The 20,049-nt window shown below is 40.9% G+C and overlaps 1 protein-coding gene across 4 annotated transcripts in view; it reads left to right on the top strand.

The window, feature by feature from the left end:
• The window catches only part of rbms3 (RNA binding motif, single stranded interacting protein), a 398,433-nt gene that overhangs the window by 277,884 nt on the left and 100,500 nt on the right, over window positions 1-20,049 (top strand). For all 4 annotated transcript variants that reach the window (XM_061760185.1, XM_061760184.1, XM_061760183.1 and 1 more), the window contains one exon: window positions 14,923-15,080. In XM_061760185.1, the coding sequence (XP_061616169.1) occupies window positions 14,923-15,080 (158 nt within the window). The remainder of the gene's footprint in view (window positions 1-14,922; window positions 15,081-20,049) is intronic.

Below are 20,049 nucleotides of genomic sequence, written 5' to 3'. Positions count from 1 at the left end.
TAGTACATTAACCCATGAATATTTATTGTATAATGTAGTGTGATATTCTTTAAAACATACAGTATTTCCTAATTCTTTCAGGTTTTTAAGGTATAGCCATTCACCCCCCAAAAAATCTAATTTCACAAAATTGAGTGAATCTATCTGCTCACTAAGATATTAAAGCTATCACTTTAGCAATATGTTTACTGTTTTCTTTGTATTTTGTATTCCATTAGATCTAATACCTTGGTCAACACTGCTCCGTATGGGGCAGTACAGTTTTACGAAATTGAAAATTACCACCGCACTATTAAATCTCACAATCACATTTTCAGCAAATGATGAGCAGAATAGCATCTGCATATTGAATTCATACAATAAGATTTGACATGGTACGTCAGCAGACTGCAGACCAAAATATCAGGAAAACCAAAGCTCCAGTATAAGCAGGTTGGAAAAGCCACAGGCTCAATAATGCATCACCTGTAATTGTCCCTTATGTTGCATCTATCATCACAGTATAATGCAGAGTTGCTCGAAAGTATTTTTCCTTAAGCCGTAATATGACACCGGGTGAGTGATTGTGCATGTGTGCGTACAGTAATACAACATTTGCAGTGCGTGTGTGGCGGCACTTGTTAGCACATCTGCCTCACAGTTCTGAGGACCGGGGTTCAATCCCCGGCCCCGCCTGTGTGGAGTTTTCATGTTCTCCCCGTGTCTGTGTGGGTTTTCTCCAGTTTCCTCCCACATCCCAAAAAAAACGCATGGTAGGTGGATTGAAGACTCTAAATTGCCCGAATGGTTGTTTGTTTCTATGTGCCCTGCGATTGGCTGGCGACCAGTTCAGGATCTCGCCTGAAGATAGCTGGGATAGGCTCCAGCATGCCCGCGACCCTTGTGAGGATAAGCGGTACAGAAAATGGATGGATGGATGGATGGATGCAGTGCGTGTGCATTAAAGGGAGCTTATATGAGGTGTAGTGTCATTATGCAAGTGAATGAGTGTGAATGTTGATACCCAAACAGCCTGAGTGCCTCTGGACTGCAAAGACACATTTCTAGTAATTGTCATTAGCATACAATATATTGCACTCATGGGGAGAATGCAGTTGTGGAATAAAGTGATGAACTGTATAATGTTTAACGTTCTGCAGCAACATCTGGTCATTTGTACGATTTTTATTTAATCGTTGTTGCCGAGCCGAGCGCAACACTGCAAGAGATTGGTGAGCCTCTGCATCTTTTGAGCTTTTTAAAATTATGACAAATTTATTTGCCCTGTGACAAAGTGTGAGTGACTAGAAGAGCAACTACTTCATGAACAATTACGCTGATACCATCTGTGCGAAGAGCTATTCATAAAGAGATGTGTATGACCTTGTTGTAGCGAGAAAGATTCATCATCCTTGAACTGTGTTGCAGCTTTCAATTAACTGATTACAAATCATTTAGACAAATATGACCTCTGGAGTATCAGCAGTTGGTTATGGCACAAAAAAAGGGAAAAAGAATGTGAAAATTTCTAAACGTGAAAAGCATAACCAAGTTTGTAGTCTCACTGGGTCCCTTGTATTGTACTTTTACTTGTATTGCTTTGTAGGGAAGTGAAAAAAACATACCCATCAACGCATAGTTATATTTGTCTACAGTACAATCGAAAAACAGTCACAGATATAATTTGAGAGGCATCGCTTGAAACTGGTTGTGGGCAAAATTTTGACATGCTATGGCATAGGTGTCAATCTCGAGACTGAGGGGCCAGATCCGGCCCACCACATCATTTTATGGGGCACCAGAAAGCAAATCATGTGCGTCAACTTCCTTCATTCATGCTCAAATCTGTACAAAAATCTCAAATTGTCAATCATGCTGAGAGACTGCATTTTTTTGTTACCAATTTTACAGTAACTTGAACAATAGTTGAAAAAGCTATTGTTCTTGTGTTCTGATTTCAAAACTAGTCAGCTTGGATGGACTCCAGTTCCTCCACAACCGTAATGAGGACATTATATGGATAGAAAATGGATGGACGGATGAATGGATGGATTCTCTCATAGAGCTTGCAAACTTTGTACATCATGGCAGAAGTAGAGTTACATGTCCCCAATAACTGTCATAAGTTTGTCAACATTTGGAATTTATCAAAGAAGGTAATGTGGGCTCATCTGTTGTACTTTATAATAATATATAATAAAGAAAACCAACTGAAACCCACATTTTTACCCACAAGTGTCAGTGATCTCTTCTCCTCCTTCTAGTCAGCACTTGGGTTGCAGCAACTTGCTGTAGCAGTCTGCTAAGAGAAGGTTAAAATAATCTAGCCTGGAGGTCATGAAAGCATTTACTAGTTTCTCAGAATCTGATAGCGACAAGTAAGGTATGATATTTTTGTTGCGTAAGTGATGAAATGCTGTCATTGACATTTGTTATATGTGGGTGTTAAATGATAAATCCTACTCAAAAGTCCTGTCAAGGATCCTCATTGTGCTGCTGGAGGTGAGCACCAAGCAATCTTGCGCAGCTGTGCCATTGGACACCTTGCTTCTAAAGTCCCTGGGCTTAAGGACAATCATTTCAATTTGATCTGAATTCAGTAATAAGAAATAGCTGGTCATCCAATTCATTATTTCTCTATGGCAGGTTTATGAAGAAAAAGTTGTGGTTCACATGCATAACTGTGGTATTTTTTCAAATATTACTGCCTAAGAGAACATGTAAGGATCTGAACAGTACAGGTCCAAGCATGCGGCGCACCATGACTGACCCTATTAACAATATTTATCTATATTGCAGCAAGACGAGCAGGGGGGGGGGGGGGGGGTGTAGAGTGTATTATAATTCTTGATCTCTGGGGTATTTTGACAAAAGCATGTCCACAGACATGCTATTAAAACAGCTGTGAACTCTTACAATGTTTCCACTAAGGGTCTGTTTCAAAACAGTGATTTTCTTACAAATGAGGAGAACGCCATTCCATTTCTAATTTTTGTGATCTTTATTTGACTTCCAGAGTTTGGGAACAATACCACAAAGGGAGCTTCTTTATATGAACATTTAACAACTGGGGTTATTCAGTTCTTCTGGTTATTTTTTTTTTCTTTCTTGGTCTTCAGACATCAAACAGATAGAATATGACCCCTAATTCAAGCCTTTACCTGTATACCGCCCTCTCCAAGGGTAAACAAATTATACTAAATGTTTTCATCACAAGTCTCCTCATATTTAGTTGCAAAACTTGTGGGCTATGGCTGCTCAATCTCTCCTCTTTTGTGCAAGGAATGAGATTTTAAAAAAGACAAGTTCACACATCTTAGATTTCTCAGTGTTTATTGCAGTAATATAAAATAATTCCACATTTGTTAAAATGTCTTCTTTTTCTTTAAGCCAGGAGTCAACATTTGTATCATTTATCTTAAACCCATGCAAGTATACATTGATTAATTAACGCTGCAAGTCATGTCAAAATGACAGGTCTTTTGGGCTATTACTTCAAATACAATATTAAGAGTATATTAAAGGTGGCGGCCTCCAGTGGTAATATATCTTCATCTCACAGCAGAAGATCAGTAGCAGGAATGTTATTGTTGTCAGCATAGAAAGCCAAGACAACACCTAAAAATCTATCATTAATCAAACTGCAATCCAGCCCCTTGTCAGTGCAAATGAATATCAGCTGGTTCAGTCCTAATTGATAGCCCACAAAAAAGTCTCATTGCCAAGGTGTGAGTCAAGACACATCTCATGATGGGTAAGAGCAGAGAGCCTGTCTCAAGACCATCGCAAACTAATTGTTGCAAAACATAACTGCATTGGTTACAGGTGCATAGCTAAGATTCTGAACGTTCCAGTAAGCACGGTTGGGCCATAACACGTAAGTGGAAAGCCAAATATACCACCATAAATGTGCCTTGATCAGGTGCTCCTTGCAAGATTTCTGACAGAGAAGTGCAAAGAATACTCTGAAGAGTTGTCCAAGAGCCAAGGACCACCTGTGGTTCAAAAAGACCTGGAATTAGTAGCTACTGTTGTCACAAGGAAAACAGTAAGTAATGCACTCCGCCGCCTTGGCCTGTATGCACGCTAATCATGCAAGACCCCATTACTGTGAGAGAAAAAAAAGCATGTCAAAACTCGTTTAAAATTTGCTGAGCAACATTTGGACAAGCCCGTTAGATACTGGGAGAATATAGTCTGGTCTGATGAGAGCAAAATTGAACTTTTTGGATGCCATAATGCACACCATGTTTGGAGGAGAAATGGCACTGCACAGTGAAGTTTGGAGGTGGGATCATGATGGTGTGGGGCTGCTTTTCAGTAAATGGTACTGGTAAACTTCACATTATTGAAGGACGGATGAATGGGCAAATGTACCGAGACATTCTTGATAAAAATCTGCTGCCATCTACGAGGGTGATGAAAATGAAACCAGGGTGGACATTTCAGCAAGATAATGATCCAAAACCTACTGCCAAGGAAACTCTCAATTGGTTTCAAAGAAAAAAGCTGCTAGGGTGGCCCAGCCAATTACCTGACTTGAATCTGATCGAAAATCTCTGGAAAGAACTGAAACTCAAGTTCCATAAATGAAGCCCACGTAACCTTCAAGATTTGAAGACTGCTTGTGTGGAGGAATGGGCCAAAATCACACCAGAGCAATGCATGTGACTAGTTTCTCCATACAGGAGGCGTCTTGAAGCTGCCATTGCAAACAAAGGCTTTTGCACAAAGTATTAAATACATACCAGTTGGCGTGTTCAATACTTTTTCCCTGTGTCATTTCACATTATTACACACATCTTAATTTCTGAGCTTGTTTGTTCTACTTTCTTTGTATGTATGGATTACTTGGGTTGCTCCCAACATCTGGAGAAATTTTAATGTCAATAGCACCGTTGTTAATAGGAAAAATGGTGACATGTTAAATACTTATTTCAGCCGTTGTACCCGCATTGTATTGCATTTTATAGTAAATGTTCTTATACAGTCGGCACGGTGGCCGACTAGTTAGAGCGTCAGCCTCACAGTTCTGAGGACCCGGGTTCTATCCCCGGCCCCGCCTGTGTGGAGTTTGCATGTTCTACCCGTGCCTGCGTGGGTTTTCTCCGGGCACTCCCGTTTCCTCCCACATCCCAAAAACATGCATTCATTGGAGACTCTAAATTGCCCGTAGGTGTCACTGTGAGTGCGACTGGTTGTTTGTTTGTATGTGCTCTGCGATTGGCTGGCAACCAGTTCAGGGTGTACCCCGCCTCCTGCCCGATGACAGCTGGGATAGGCTCCAGCACGCCCGCGACCCTAGTGAGGAGAAGCGGCTCAGAAAATGGATGGATGTTCTTTTACAGTATTTTCAACAATTTGGGTATGCCTGGTGCATTGCATTGCGGTCATCTATGCCCATTTCTAGTTTTTTTTTTTTTTCTAATTGTTGTTTTTTTTTTATTATAAATAAATAAATAACGGTTACCAGGGCATTCACTCCTGAGTGGAACAAAACATGTTGGGAAGACTCATTTAAAGCTGACTGACTCTTCCTGCTAGCTCTTCTGACCAGTTACCGGTCTGAAATTGTGCCCTAATATTCTGGCTTCTCCCACTCAATTTCAATTTTGTTAAGCCAGTTTCTCCCCTATTCTTTACACCTTAATTTCTTCTTGCCACTCATATGACCTGCTTGTCTATGCTTGTGCAGAAGAATGCTATTGAATTTCCTTCAAGAGTTATGTAGTATCTACTCTATCTACCGATCTAGCTAGCTCCCACAGAAAGATCTGAGGGGCATTCCCTCTTGGCATTGATTTTGTTATGCTGGTAAACCAGACAATATCTGACGTTATTGTCTGGCACATTGGTCAACCTTGCCTTGGGATTGGTTGGTTTTGAACTGGAGAGCTACTGTATTTCTAGTCCGACCACTTTGGGTTGTCTGTGAGCAAGGCACCAATGGCAGGCACATTTGTTTGTGTGCACCCCAGATCAGGATTGTCAGAATAATCTATGATTTAATCAAGAATTTTGTTGATTGGTTGAGACTGATTGTTGATTAATTGTGTATTGGAGCAATTGAGGCCAGCAGAGGTGTTATTGATCTTGTTTGTGTAAAGAAAAAAAACATGAGTTAATCAAAGAGAAGTAGATCTTCCACGTTATGACAACTTCTGTGGCCAGCATAAATATGCTCAGTGACAGGGGCGTTGTAAAGGGAGTTCAAAACATTCAAAGATCCTCCCATCCTTTAACAGTTAATTTTGCCTATCTCAAGGTCGTTTAGTCAAAAGACGATCCCTACTGTCCATAGAATCATGTTGTACGTATTTGTATTCTTGGATAGTGTGCATGCATGGAAAAGTTACAAAACTAATTTTCTCCTGAAGGGAGGAATATAGGATTGTTCTTCTTATTTCTTTACAGACTAGACAGGACTGCTTGAGGGAGTTTTAGGAGGTGACTGTAGGTTGAACATCCAGTGTGTATACCGGTAACTGGGAAGCCCTGTAGAGCCAATTATGCATCCAGCTAATCTCCTGAGTAGGCTGTATTGATGGAAGTGGGAGAACAGAAGAGAAAAGAGCAAGAAAGATGCCCACAGTGGAATGAATGAAGGTCATGGATTGATCTGGGGGAAATGAGAAGCGTATAAGAAAATTGTTGACAGCAAGGAAAGTTGAAAATGGAGAGTTGCGCGTGGCATGAAGAGCGAGTTTGGAAGTGGGAGGCAAGGCCACTTCTCGCTTGAACACAGCAATCATCCATCCATTTTCTACCGCTTGTCCGAGGTCTGGTCGCGGGGGCAGTAGCTTTAGCGGGGACGCCCAGACTTCCGTCTCCCCAGCCACTTCATCCAGCTCTTCCGGGGGGATCCCGAGGCGTTCCCAGGCCAGCCGAAAGACGTAGTCTCTCCAGCGTGTCCTGGGTCGTCCCCGGGGTCTCCTCCCGGTGGGACATGCCCGGAACACCTCACCGGGGAGGCATCCGAATCAGATGCCCCAGCCATGGATGGATGGATGTACGTATATCTTTTCATGGGAAAACATTGAAGAAATAACACTTTGCTACAATTTTTATAAGTGAACAACTTATATGTATAACAGTGTAAATTTACTGTCCGCTTGAAATATCTCAAAACACAGCCATTAATGTCTAAACCGCTGGCAACAAAAGTGAGTGACGAAACAACCAAGTGAAATGTCCAAGTTGTGCTCAAATTGTCAATATTCTGTGTGCCTACCGTTATTTTTTTTAGCACTGCCTTAACGCTCCTTGGGCATGACGTTCACCAGAGCTTTACAGGTTGGCATTGGAATCCTCTTCTACTCCTCTATGACAACAACATGCAGCTGGTGGATGTTAGAGGCCTTGTGCTTCTCCACCCTCCATATAAGGATGCCCCACAGATGCTCAATAGGTTTTAGGTCTGGAGTCTATCACCACTACCCTCAATTTGTTTTGCAAGGCGGTGGAGGTTGGTTTGGGTTCGTTCTCATGTTGGAATACTGCCAGTCTAGTTTCCATTGAGCGTGGATAATGCTCTGCACCAGTAGTATTCAGTTCAGAAAAACAACATTCTCTTTTCCTACACGTTGGCGAAGAAAATCTATGCACACTGTAGACAAAACACTGCCAGTGTTGATTGAACAGGAACCCTCGCCTGACTTTCAGTAGGATGTGGATGTGTGTGTGTGTGTTTGTGCGTCCGTCTCTTTGCTCTATGTGCTCTGTGATTGACAGGCGACCAGCCCAGGGTGTAATCTGCCTTTTGCCTGAAGGCAGCTGGAATAGAAACCAGCTCCACTTGAGCCTAAACAAGATGAACTATATATAGAGAGAATGGATGGGTGGATTATTTATTTATTTTTAATTTCTTTGCCACGATACCAAAATTCTGTACATGCATAAAGTACCTCGATACCGGTACTGAAACGATACCACGGCAAAAATCTAAAACATCAGCAAAAGCAGTGGAATAAAAACAAGTTCAAATACTTTTATTTTTATTAATTCAAAACATTATGATAAACTTGAAAATATATGTAATAAAGGAATTAGCCTATTCTTAACATTAGTTATTTTTAATTAATTACATCAATGCCTGCGTTATCATATATATTATATGACGAATATTTGTTTGTGTGTATATGTATGATGTATAGAGTCATGAAAAAAATATTTGTTCAGTTTCTTTTTCATTATAATACCTGGTATCACTGAAGGCATTTTACCTGTAGAATGCAAAAGCTGAATTCCATCAATTTTCTTTACCGCCTTCTCCTCACAAGGGTCGCAGGCGTGCTGGAGCCTATCCCAGCTATCTTCGGGCGAGAGGCGGGGTACACCCTGAACTGGTCGCCAGCCAATCGCGGGGCACATATAAACAAACAACCATTCGCGCACACATTCACACCTAAGGGCAAGTTAGTCTTCAACAAAAGCTGAATTCTATTATTAAATATAATTTTGGTTATTTTCAAGAAAACCATGGAAAATGCCTAGAGCTAGATATCAGCTCATATATTAAACTCTTATGAGCTATTTTCATTGTCATTCATTTGTCCAACCAAAGGTACCTTTAGTTGCACCTGCCATTAAAAATGAACAAGAAACTGAAGAAACAAGAGGTCTAATATTTTATCCATGACTATACAGTTATGAATTATTTCTATTTCTATATGTATACATACTTTATTCATACTTAACCATTCATTTCAAGCTTTCAAGCTTTTTATTCAAGCTTTTAGTGTGCAGTATTCTTGTACTTGACTGCATTTGTTTTCTCCCATTGTAAACAATATATTGTGCACCCACTCAGTGGAGTGCTGTTTTTCATTGCGTACGGCGCCACAGCACTCAAGAGTGGACCTCTCGTTCTTCTCAAATTCCTCGATTTCTGGAGTGGATACAGTGTAGCCTGTATTGGGGTTGGAGTGCTCCAAGGTGGGCTCCCGTGCAGCGCGCACCCACGCTAAGTCGATGCTATCGAGCTCCTGGTAACTCTGAATCTCATGTGCATCGAATGCCGTGTTTCTCTAACAGCACAGGACAGCATGTGTCCGCAGAAGCAGGGGCTAGCTGGCAGTTTCAAGCCGTTTCATTCTTTCCGCTCCCACACAATTTGTCTGACGACAGCCAGTCATTTGCTGACTCTCAGCTTTTTGGGTACTAGCCTTTAAGACACCGTACGCTGTCGCATAGTTTTTTTGTTTTTGTTTTTTTTTAGTACTACCGGTACTCAAAAACTTTCTGAAACGGTATGATATCAAAGATGGTGATGGCTACAATTCCGACTACGAATACTGCTATTATTAACCAACCACTTCTCAATGTGGCAAGGCTGCCACATTAAGTGGGGTAGTAGACACATACTGCTTTATTTATTTAGATTTAACATAAAATATGAGTGAGGAAATTAACAGCAGGCATATGCTTACTGCTCTTATTGTGTGTTGGCTATGGCTGTGTTTCACGTCATAATGACGGAGTGCAAGGCTTGGTTAGGGATATTGCCGTTGACCACTAACATATGCTCTCATGATGTGTTTATGTTTCGAATATTATTGTGTTTTGTTTCATGTGTGTCCCATATTCATGTCTTCTTGCTCGTTAGGTTTTCGTTTACATCTGCTCTCGTTAGCCCTGTTCCTGTGGCTACCAATCACCTCCCTCCAGCCACTCGGGTCTTGTCCAGGTGTGCCTCGTTGTCTCATCAGTTAGCTTGTATTTATTTCCCTGGATTCTTTGAGTCTGTGTCTGTTCATGGTTGTTCCCGTCACATGTCACGTATCCCTAGTTTAGTCACGCATCCTGGAGAGATTTTTCCATGATCTGCGTTTGCCGTTTTTTTGTTTTTTTTTGTATCTATTGTATTTTTTTTGGGAGACTCCTGCACTCCCACCTCGCTTATCTGCTTCCCTGCATTCAGTTCCCCCACCACGAAAACCTGCGACTGTGACATATTCACAGACCAAATAATGATTCCCAATAATGATTATTGAACAGGTTTAACATTTACCATTGTCAGCCCAACTATTTTCTGAGCAGGTTGGGGAGGACAAATCTCTCTTAACACATTCCATACACAGCAGGTTCAGGATAGTCTTTTAGAGACAGCCAAGAATCTTGCTGCTGATTTTTATTAGAAGTGGAGGAAATGCTCAAATTGGGCCTGATTATTGCTATGTTTTCTGCATTTAAGATGAGGTTCGTTGTCAGAGCTTCAAACAGTCCAATTGTCTCTTCAAAAACAGAACAAATCTTATCTTATTTTTTTAAATACTGCTCTTCAACCATAAAGAAATCCAGAGGCTCTACCACCATCATGCGTCCCAACACACGAGACGTCAACACACATTGCAAGGACTTTTAGTTGAGTTAAAGAAAAGAAAAAAGACAGCCCCCTTTTAAAAAAAAAATAAAAATTTCAAGTCAGACAAATTTTTAACATCCTGTATGAGAGCGTTTTTTCAGATTGCTGACTCAAACCTTTTTGTAAAAACGTTCAATATCAGCACTTCAACTTTACCATTATTTTTATTTATTTTAGTACATTTAAAAATATTGGTACTTTGATTTTCTCAAACAGCTCTGCCTCCACTTAACTTGTGCTTCCCGCGGAGCAGATCAGTAAAATCCACTGACCTACAGGAGCTACGCAACGTTTTTTTTTCTTTGGTTTTGTTTTCCATGTTATGTGATTCTTGTCACCACAGAATGGTATCTTTAATGGGAAGCCAGACAGTAACAATATGATGACAACGAAAACTGGGAATACTGTAGTAGTTGCTGATAGGAAAAATGGACACTCTGTCCTGGTAGCTCAGTCGTGCAGCAATGTCATCAGCAACGTGAGATGTCATTCGCCTTGTTTCTTTGGTTACGTTAGGCAGGAATTCTTTTAGGTTCGATGCCGCAAGTGTTTTTTAATTCTCAGGAGGCTTCTTGTCACTTTTTTTTGGTCACCTCCACTTTTTTTCCCCCTTTACCTTCTTGGCTAACACACCTTCCCCTGTAGCATGGAAATGTTTTCAGAAATTACAGTCAGGTATAAACAGAGCATGGTGTTGAAATGAAAAAAACAGCTGTGAGGCTGTCAGCTCTAGCGTGGGGGCCATTCGTCAGTGATAGATGATACATCCCTACAACTGCCCCGTCTTCCTGTCACATACACAGTTGGATTTCTCCTGTTCCTCCTGGTGGCAAGGTGAAGGAATTATGCTCATCGAATGCCCAGTCCAGCCTAGAGCCTTTCCATTAACCTTCTATATCAGTGGTCAATGGCAAGGGCCCAGACTACTGCAATTCCACTGGTGTGACATAAATGCATCTTTCAATACAGTACATTAGATAGAATAGGCATACGTGCATAATTACTTCTAGATTGGGTATAGACTCACATGCACACACACTTCAATTACGGATTTCATTCATAGCCTGACAGCAGAGTGTACGCCAAGGCTGACATTAAAGGAAATTAAATCTCTTTATGGAATGTGCCAGCCCGTCTCACCTCCGGTTAAGACGCACCCATTTCCACCACCGCCACCCATAATCTACTCATCTGGGTGTTAAGTGCTTTGTAGCATGGAACGTCATCAAAGGGAGAATTTAGCGAGTCGGCCGTGCTTACACGAAGCTCGCTTGTGATAATCCACCCGCAAGCCGAGCACCGCTATTAACACACTTTTTTCGCATCCTTTTTACCGCATATGGACTAGACGGTGCTTCATTCATACGCACATAAACTCTCATATAGCTAAGTGAGTAAATCTGTCACAGAACTAGTTAAATCAGCTGAACATTGGATTGACATAATCCTGAAAAAACATACAGAAAGCCCAGCATTCCCAAGAAAACTGAAAGGAATCCTCAGCTGCAAGGCTACATGCACCAAATGTAGTAGAAGAGCAGCAGGGTACATTCGCTTTTTATGGGCAGATTTAATTAAGCCTTATTCATTTGGTGTTATCCAAAGTTGAGGTTTTTTTTTTGGTTTGTTTGTTTTTTGCATCTGCATAAATGTGATAAATCTGTAGTAGAGGAGGGAGCTACAACCCCCCCACCCCACCCCATATTCACAACAGACACTGACACTCTCCAGGATTTTAATCAAATCAAAAGTGTCCCTTTCACATAAGATGGCTCAGTAATCAAGGGAGTCTCCACTCTTCTCTAGTGTGTTTTGTTTTTACATTTTAGTGGTACCAACTCCTTTTGTACACTTCACCTTCTTATGAATGTTACTTAAAATATTGCTTGTGCTTGTATTGTGAAAAGTGATCCAAAATCATACCAAATTATTGGATGGTCAGCCGTCATCTGGCAATGGATTGTGTTCAATTATAGAGTTGTTGGAATTCACTCATTAGTCGTGAAGAGCTAATATGGTCTTGCTAGTCTGGTTGAAAGGTTACTTAAAAATAGAGATCTACTCCAAACCGAGACAACATTGTTGTAGTTTTGTTTATAAAAAAAAAAGAAAAACATACCATAGTCATTTTAAGTAACGTTAAGTGGTTTCTTCCATCTCTCCACTTTTTGTCTTGCTGCCTTCTCTCAACGATTATGGGCACCAACTGAGTAAATATAACTACTCCATACTTGCCTTTTTCCCCACCAGTTTGCCTCTTTAGGATGCATGAATGGCACCTCATTAGATGATAGCAGTTTACCTCGTTCATGATCTTCTTTTCAAACACCCCTTGGATTAGACTTGGAATACATTTGACTGTTGTCTGAAGAAGTTGTCACTAATTTTGTTAATTGAAAGTTCACTGTCACGCTGTCACTTTTTTTTTTTTTTGTGTTACATTTGTCTTGTGAGCTTGGTAACTGATTGACTTGTCTGGCTGAACTGCAGGGCCCAGCTGTTCGACAGTTGGTCTCGCTGGGCCCTCTCTTACCTCGGGCTCAAGCCTCAACCAGCTGTGCAGTTTTACCTAGCTAGCAGCAACCTCAGGGCACTGCAATTAAAAACACGTTTACATTATCGACCCAACAAATCTTTGTCTCAAGTTTTAAACCTTACAATTAAGGAAACAATCTGTAATGATAACTAAGAACAGCTTCAAGTGGCAGTAAACAGACCTAAAAAAATGTCATGTAAAGTTGACACACCACCGAGAAGAGCTATATTAACAAGCCTGCCAAATGTGAATGAATAAAATAAATTGCTAAGTATATAAAATCGGCTTCAAAACAAAAGGGACACCTCTCAGCTCTCAGACGGTGTGGGCGTGTCAAAGACATGTGCCAAAAGGAATCAAATATACTGAGGGGTGATAGCTTAAACGATGTAAAATCAAGTTAGGACGCTCAGCTTCCCAACTGAATGAATAGTTATTGTGGACTATAATCATAAAAATAAGCACACAAGTCAACTTAGCCACGTTGTTGGTGACAATGTCACAGCCGCACACAGCACCGGGACGGTAGGAGGAAGCCTAGGTAGTTAGACAGTTGGCATTGCCCCACTCACTAGTATCAAGTTACAAAGCCGTGTCGTCGCTGGTGAAAGTTGACATAACTATCCTTTGTAAAATGTGCACTGCAGAGTTGGGTGGTGGTGTTGATGTTCAGCTCGCCATCTGTGCGTGTCTTTAAAAAGTCAATCCATTGCTTTTTTATTTCTTCATTTTTTTGGGGGAGCTTAAATAACGTCACCGAGCTGTTCTGTAAAATGAGGCATCCAGCAAAGCTACATTTAACATGTAGCCATCGTTAGCTTGCTAACTGCTCGCTGGGGTGGAGAATGGGCCTTGTTATGGAAGCTAAGCACCGCTAACTCAGAACTGAGTTTGACAGCATAGTCAAACGAAACAACGTCGCTTTGTCCTTATACAGTGGGGGAGGGAACTCACGCTAGAAAGTATATGCCCCAGCCCCGTGATGTCACAAAATCAGGGAAATTCAAACGGTGCAAAAGATGCTTAAGCTATAGCTCAACAATGTAGCACTATATTGTTGTTTTTGCATATGTTTTCAGCACTTATCTTCAAACATACTGTATTGAATGTATTTAGAAACAAAACATGGATAGGTGCTTAGTGCCACTTTAAGTCATAAACATACAGTCATTTTTTACTATGAAGAAGAAAGACTAACGGATATGTTGCACCAATGTTTCCCATGTGCTGCCGAAGCAACTGGAGGCGAGAATGTTGTGGAATTAAGACTTGCTTTGGAAAATACTTCTTGCCGTCTGGTGAACCCACTTATACAAACTACGACATTGGGTGGGACATTTTTATCTATGGCTGCTTCCTTGTTCCTCAGTCCGGGTGCATCTTGATTGGCTACAGTCCGTTCCATGTCACAATTTAGGACGTCATGAATTGGGACTAGTCGGCCTTTTTTGCTCGCGAATATTAAACATGTTCAATATTTAAGATTGTCTTCCCCGACTTGTTTCGGACAAGTTATTATCCAGACAAACTCACTCTTAACACAACTCTGACCACAGGATAATGTGATAAGACATAAAATAGTCTGACGTTTGTCGTCCTCGGTCGGGATCGGGACAAAAACAGCCCTTTATTTATTTATCTTTGTGTACACCAGGCCTGACTTATGTCTTTGCTGGTCATCAAATCAAATTAAACTTCTCAACAATAGGAATAGCCCAGGTACTAAAATACTCAATTATTCCTTACTATTACCCAACGTCGCATAGTGAATATACTGTAGGCCTACACTTTCACTTCTTCATGAAGCCTGCTTTTGTAACGTTTCACATACTGTACGTTGTAGATGAATGTGTTCCTCTTCCCAAATGTGTGAGTTCAACAAGCATTTGGGTGCACAGTTGACAGCTTTACTACACTCTATGGGGAGCTCGTGACAAAGAACCAATGCGTATTGCATGCTTTCTGATTGTAATGCATTCGTTCTCACCCCTTTGTCTCTCCATTCTCTCTTTTGTGCTTGGTGTGTTACACTCTGGCCCTGCAGCAACAGGAGCAGGACCCTACCAACCTGTACATCTCGAACCTGCCCATCTCAATGGACGAGCAGGAGCTGGAGAACATGTTGAAACCTCTGGGTCATGTCATCTCCACCAGGATACTGAGGGATGCCAACGGAGTCAGCAGGGGAGTTGGCTTTGCCAGGTATGCTGCAACATTTACTTATGTGACTGAATTCTTCATACAAGTTTGTTTTTCTTTTTTTATATTGCTGCCACTTGCAATTGACTTATTAATTAATGGTTATTCACATAGTTAAGACACAAATTATACATGTTTTGGACTACCCTGCTGGTGTTGTCAATAATATTCTCCTCACTCAAAAAGATCCATGGATTCAAATAATTAAAGGTTCTTATTGTATTATTGCCAGAGCCCATCCCTAAGTAGTATATTACCTTTTCTACTGTTATCACTTTGGCTTGTTAAGCTACAGTAACCACTCTGCCATTGTCATTAATTGCGGCCACAAGGGGAACTCGGTGACGGGCTATCATGCAGAGATTTTATTTATTTTTTGAAATCGTCTGCTTTGTTTAAACTTTCCTTCCATTCCATCCAGGCTTGCACCATGGTAGACAGAAGCACAGATAAACAGGCAATTAAACACAATAGAAGCATATGCACAGGCAGCCCTGCGCCTTCTACACATGCACCAACAGGATAGAATAGAATAGAATTTCTAGTCTCACAACAGCAAAATGGACAGTAGTAGAAAAATGAAATAAAAAATATTTATGTACATATTTAAATAAAAGACTGAGCACCACCACGTGGCAACTGTACATGAATAATACATACTATATATCCGTAGATACTATAATACATACTATATATGCAGATTTCTCCACTGTGGTGAATCAGGCCGCTATTATATGTGGATAAAAATCTGATATGCATCAGATGTGTCTGCAGTGTAAGTCGACAGATCTGGGATACGGCCTTCTATCAACTCAATTACTAACAATGTTGCAGTGATTTTTGACAATTATTTGAGTACCCACAATTGATACGGTGCTGTTGCTGAGGAGCATCTGTTGGCAAATGTTCCGATCTAATCCCTAAGTATCTCTTTGATACTTGCTGAACTCACCTGGTCTCGGAGGTTATGCTGACCTCTCACAGAGTGGCATATTTGTCCCAAAAATATTTGTGCCAAATTGCACAACCTTGGGAGCATTCCACTTTAGAGCTTCCGCTATATATACATTTGCGAGTCTGTGTTACCTGTGTCAACAGCTGCTGGAGGTTGGACCACGAGGGGCATTAGAGAGTAAACTGAGCTAAGTGTTTGTGGGCTGATCCATTACCGTTATCAGAGCCCATTACTCCAGCCTGAGCACTAATCATTGCAGACAGCAGCACTTGATGCCATTAACCAGCAGCACAGAGAGAAGCGGCTGCCTGCCTCACGGCCAGCCTTGCTCGCTCAGCCAGCGGCCGGTAGCTCAACATCCTTAGCGGCCGCCACACAGTCTGGCTAAGCAGTTAGTTTCCCCATGAAACGAAACCACCTGTCGGCCTTATTGACTCCAAATCTACCCACCTGTTTTCTGTCTACCTGCCTGCTTTTCTGCTGGAAAAGAGAAGGGGCGACACAAGAGGAGGCAGAAAATGAATGGCCAGAGGGGCCTTGAGGAGCATGAATAAAATAATGATTGGGAATGGGAAGACTCTGCAAATCACCATTGAGAAAATCACTGAAAATTGGGGAGAAAAGTAATGGATTCAGACAGATTTTCACGGGCAGTGAACACTTCCCACCCAGCGATATGAGAGAGAGAGAGAGAATTTTTTTTTTTTTTATAAAATGGAAAAACTCAACCACATAAATCATTGCTTTATAAAAATGTCTCTCTCCAGACACGAGCAACACATAGACAGTTCAATGCTAAGATTTCAATTCTAGGTGGAAAAAATTGATACAAACGAGAGTATATAAATCCTAATCATGACTCGAACACTGCTACTGTACTCTGTATCTGCCACATTTACACTAGAAATAGTACTATACAAAATATTGAGATTGCAAATAGGCTGGTGCAGTGCTCACGTTATTATATCAACAGGCAACCATCCAATATTGTTGCTGTGGTACCCGCAAGTACTGTGAGTGCGCTTGTGCGCTTCATGAAACATTGAACTTGTATGGTTTGATGGCCTGTGATTAACTGGACACCAGACCAGGTTGTACCCAGCAGCTCACCCAAAGTCAGCTAGGATAAGCTCCAGCTCACTTGATAAGGTAAAGCTGTGACAAAAATGGATGGATGGATTCATATGATTTGAATGTATTGATCTATTTCAACCAAAAAAAAAGCATATTTTATTATTTCGCTAACGCTAATTTCGGACACCACAGAGCTAGTGCTGATAACTGTCATTCGGAATCATATGAGATAATACAGCTGTATAAGAAAACATGTTTTTTATATGCTACCTGAATTTGATTTATGCAAATGAAACTTTGCTGAAAGTGCATTTAAGGACAACGGGCCTCATTCACTAATACATGCATAGAGGTGTTCTTACATTGCGCACAAGTTGAGCGTATACGCAAAATCACCCTCGGATTCATGACACGACAATTTTCTTTGCATCACCGTCCGTGCATGTTAGTGAATTGGAATTCATTTTAAATGATGGCTCGTGCACGCAGCACTTCAATCTGCATAAACCACGCCCCTATCTCACTATAAAAGGGCATCTGTTTGACGCATCTTAGCCAATGTGCAGAGGTAGCGTCACAAGAGATGAGGCTCCAAAACTTTAATAACTTTCTTAATCTTTATCCTATTTTCAAAAAGGTTGTATTGACAGAAAGCTTGAACAGAAAATGACAACCTGTAACAATGACGTTAAACATTTTTCCTTAATTTCAAAGTTGAATTAGAGAGTGCTGCACACAAAACATGGAAAAAAATAAATTAAGAGCAGAGAATGAACAAACCACTGCACAAGTTGTTAAACTAGATAGTAAGGGATAAACATAGCACAGCAAAGAGGCATTCGTAGTTGATAAAATTCCTTAAATTAGCATTGGAAGCAACAGAAAATTTATAAGCCATGCCGCTCAGAGTTTACTTCACAAGCAAGCCACCGGCGACGTACGGTATGTGCCTCTGATCTTTTTGACGAACGTTTGTCAACTGTAAATTTCTGCAAAATGTTTTGGGAAATTTGTAGCGTTTATGTGTACTTGATCAATACAAAAACTCTGAAGCCTTGGATTAATGCGAGCGGTTTGATGACTTTTCAGGTTGCACAATCAGAGCATGAACTCGCGCAAGCTGCTCGTTTTGCGACCACTTCCAAAACACATACAGCAACAGATAAACACATACATACACACAGGACTTACAAGCACTGGAACGGAACGAGGCCAAAAGTGATGAGAAGTGTCCTTTTCACTGTTATTTAGGACATTAGCCAGCTCATTACCAAATTCCTAAATTTAGGTTATTTTTGTTAAATTTATTATTGTTTATGAATGTCTGTACTACCACTACTTTGCGCATCTTGGGTAAAAGATGCGTGTTTGGTGTTTTTTTTTTTTTTTTTTTTCTCCCCAAAAGCGGATCTTTCATGATTCCCGCGTACACATGGTCTGAGTTTTTACAAATTGAAGTACGAACATATTGATGAATCACAGATTTGTGCGTCAAACAGGCATGCGCACGATTTAAGCACAAGTCTGTGCATAGGCATTGTGAGTGTACTAGGCCCAATGAGAGCATTTTGAGCATCACTTGAGGTTACCCTAACTGGTTAAGTGTCATTAGAATGGAGTTAAATCGACCGATACTGGATAAGCTAAAGATAGATGGCGCTAGGAAATGTGAAAGATGACATATTCTAAAAGTAGAGGGATGGAGAGAAGGTTGATGATATAGAAACGCTAGAGAAGAGAAACAAAAGGATGAGCGGTGAGGCAAAGAAAGGAATCCAAGAAAAGAATGGTTAAAGATGGAGGAAGTGAGCAAGGTTGAAAGACAGGGAGGAATGAGAGAGCCGTCAAAAGGAAGAGGTTCAGACGGGCTGAGAGTAAGATGGATGGGACAGAGAGAGCGATAAAGAAGCTCTGTTAAAAAGAAAGAAAGAAGGATGACGGTGGAGATATGAGAGCATGAGGACAGAGAAGTGGGCGGCTGACAGAATGATAAGCGTATTCTCAGCGGTGAGAGCGAATAAAGCACGAGAATCTACAAAGCAATGAATTTTGCAAGTATATTACCATGAATATCTCACTCCTGCTTGCGTTTGGAGACTTATTTTCTTTTTGGCAGGGTGAAGCTTAAAAAAAACAAACTCATTCCCTGATTAAACCCAAGTTTCTCGATGAACTTCTCACTTGGTTAATCAAACTGGATTGGTTCTAATCTCTACTAATCTCTCAGATCATTTTAGATGAAACACTTGGATGTAACTCTTTCTGGAGGGAATAACTAAAGTAGCAGTAAGAAGTAATTGTTCTTCTTATTGTTTTGCTCAGGCACTCCATTGACAATTGTAGTTTAAGTTTAATCAGAAACAGAATCATCTTTATTGGCCAAGTATGTTGAAAACACACAAGGAATTTGTCTCTGGTAGTTAGCGCCACCCGGCTACGTCAGCAAACAAGCCACTACACCAAAATATACATTTAGGACATTCAAAACACAAGTACGGATAGTAATTGAGCAATATAAGTGTGCCAGTAACATGGTAACGCCAATACAACAAAAATTGCGCAAATGGTGCAGAGTTCTCTAGTACGTAAGTGGCCACCAGTAGTGATCAACAACAGTTATGCAAATAACGCTGAGTGACAAAGTTCAAGGAGTACGGTAATGTCACAATACAGGAAAAAAGGCAACGTGTCACTATGGAAGTCAAAGTCAACTGACTAAGAAGTTAATGACAAGAGCGAAGAAGTTATTTGAATGTCTGCTGGTTTTAATGTGCATTGTTCGATAGCGCCCACCTGAGGGTAGAAGCTGGAAAAGGTGGCGACCAGGACATGGAGGGTCCAAGAGAATTTTGCCTGCCCTTGTTTTAGTTCTTGCAGCATGCAAATAATCGAGACTGGGTAGGGGGGTACCGATGATGTCTATTTAATTCATCCATCCATTTT

Source organism: Phyllopteryx taeniolatus, chromosome 21, assembly GCF_024500385.1.
Source record: "Phyllopteryx taeniolatus isolate TA_2022b chromosome 21, UOR_Ptae_1.2, whole genome shotgun sequence".
Taxonomy (NCBI): Eukaryota; Metazoa; Chordata; class Actinopteri; order Syngnathiformes; family Syngnathidae; genus Phyllopteryx; species Phyllopteryx taeniolatus.
Note: the sequence above shows the minus strand (reverse complement) of the source record. Positions and strands in the feature narration are given on the sequence as shown.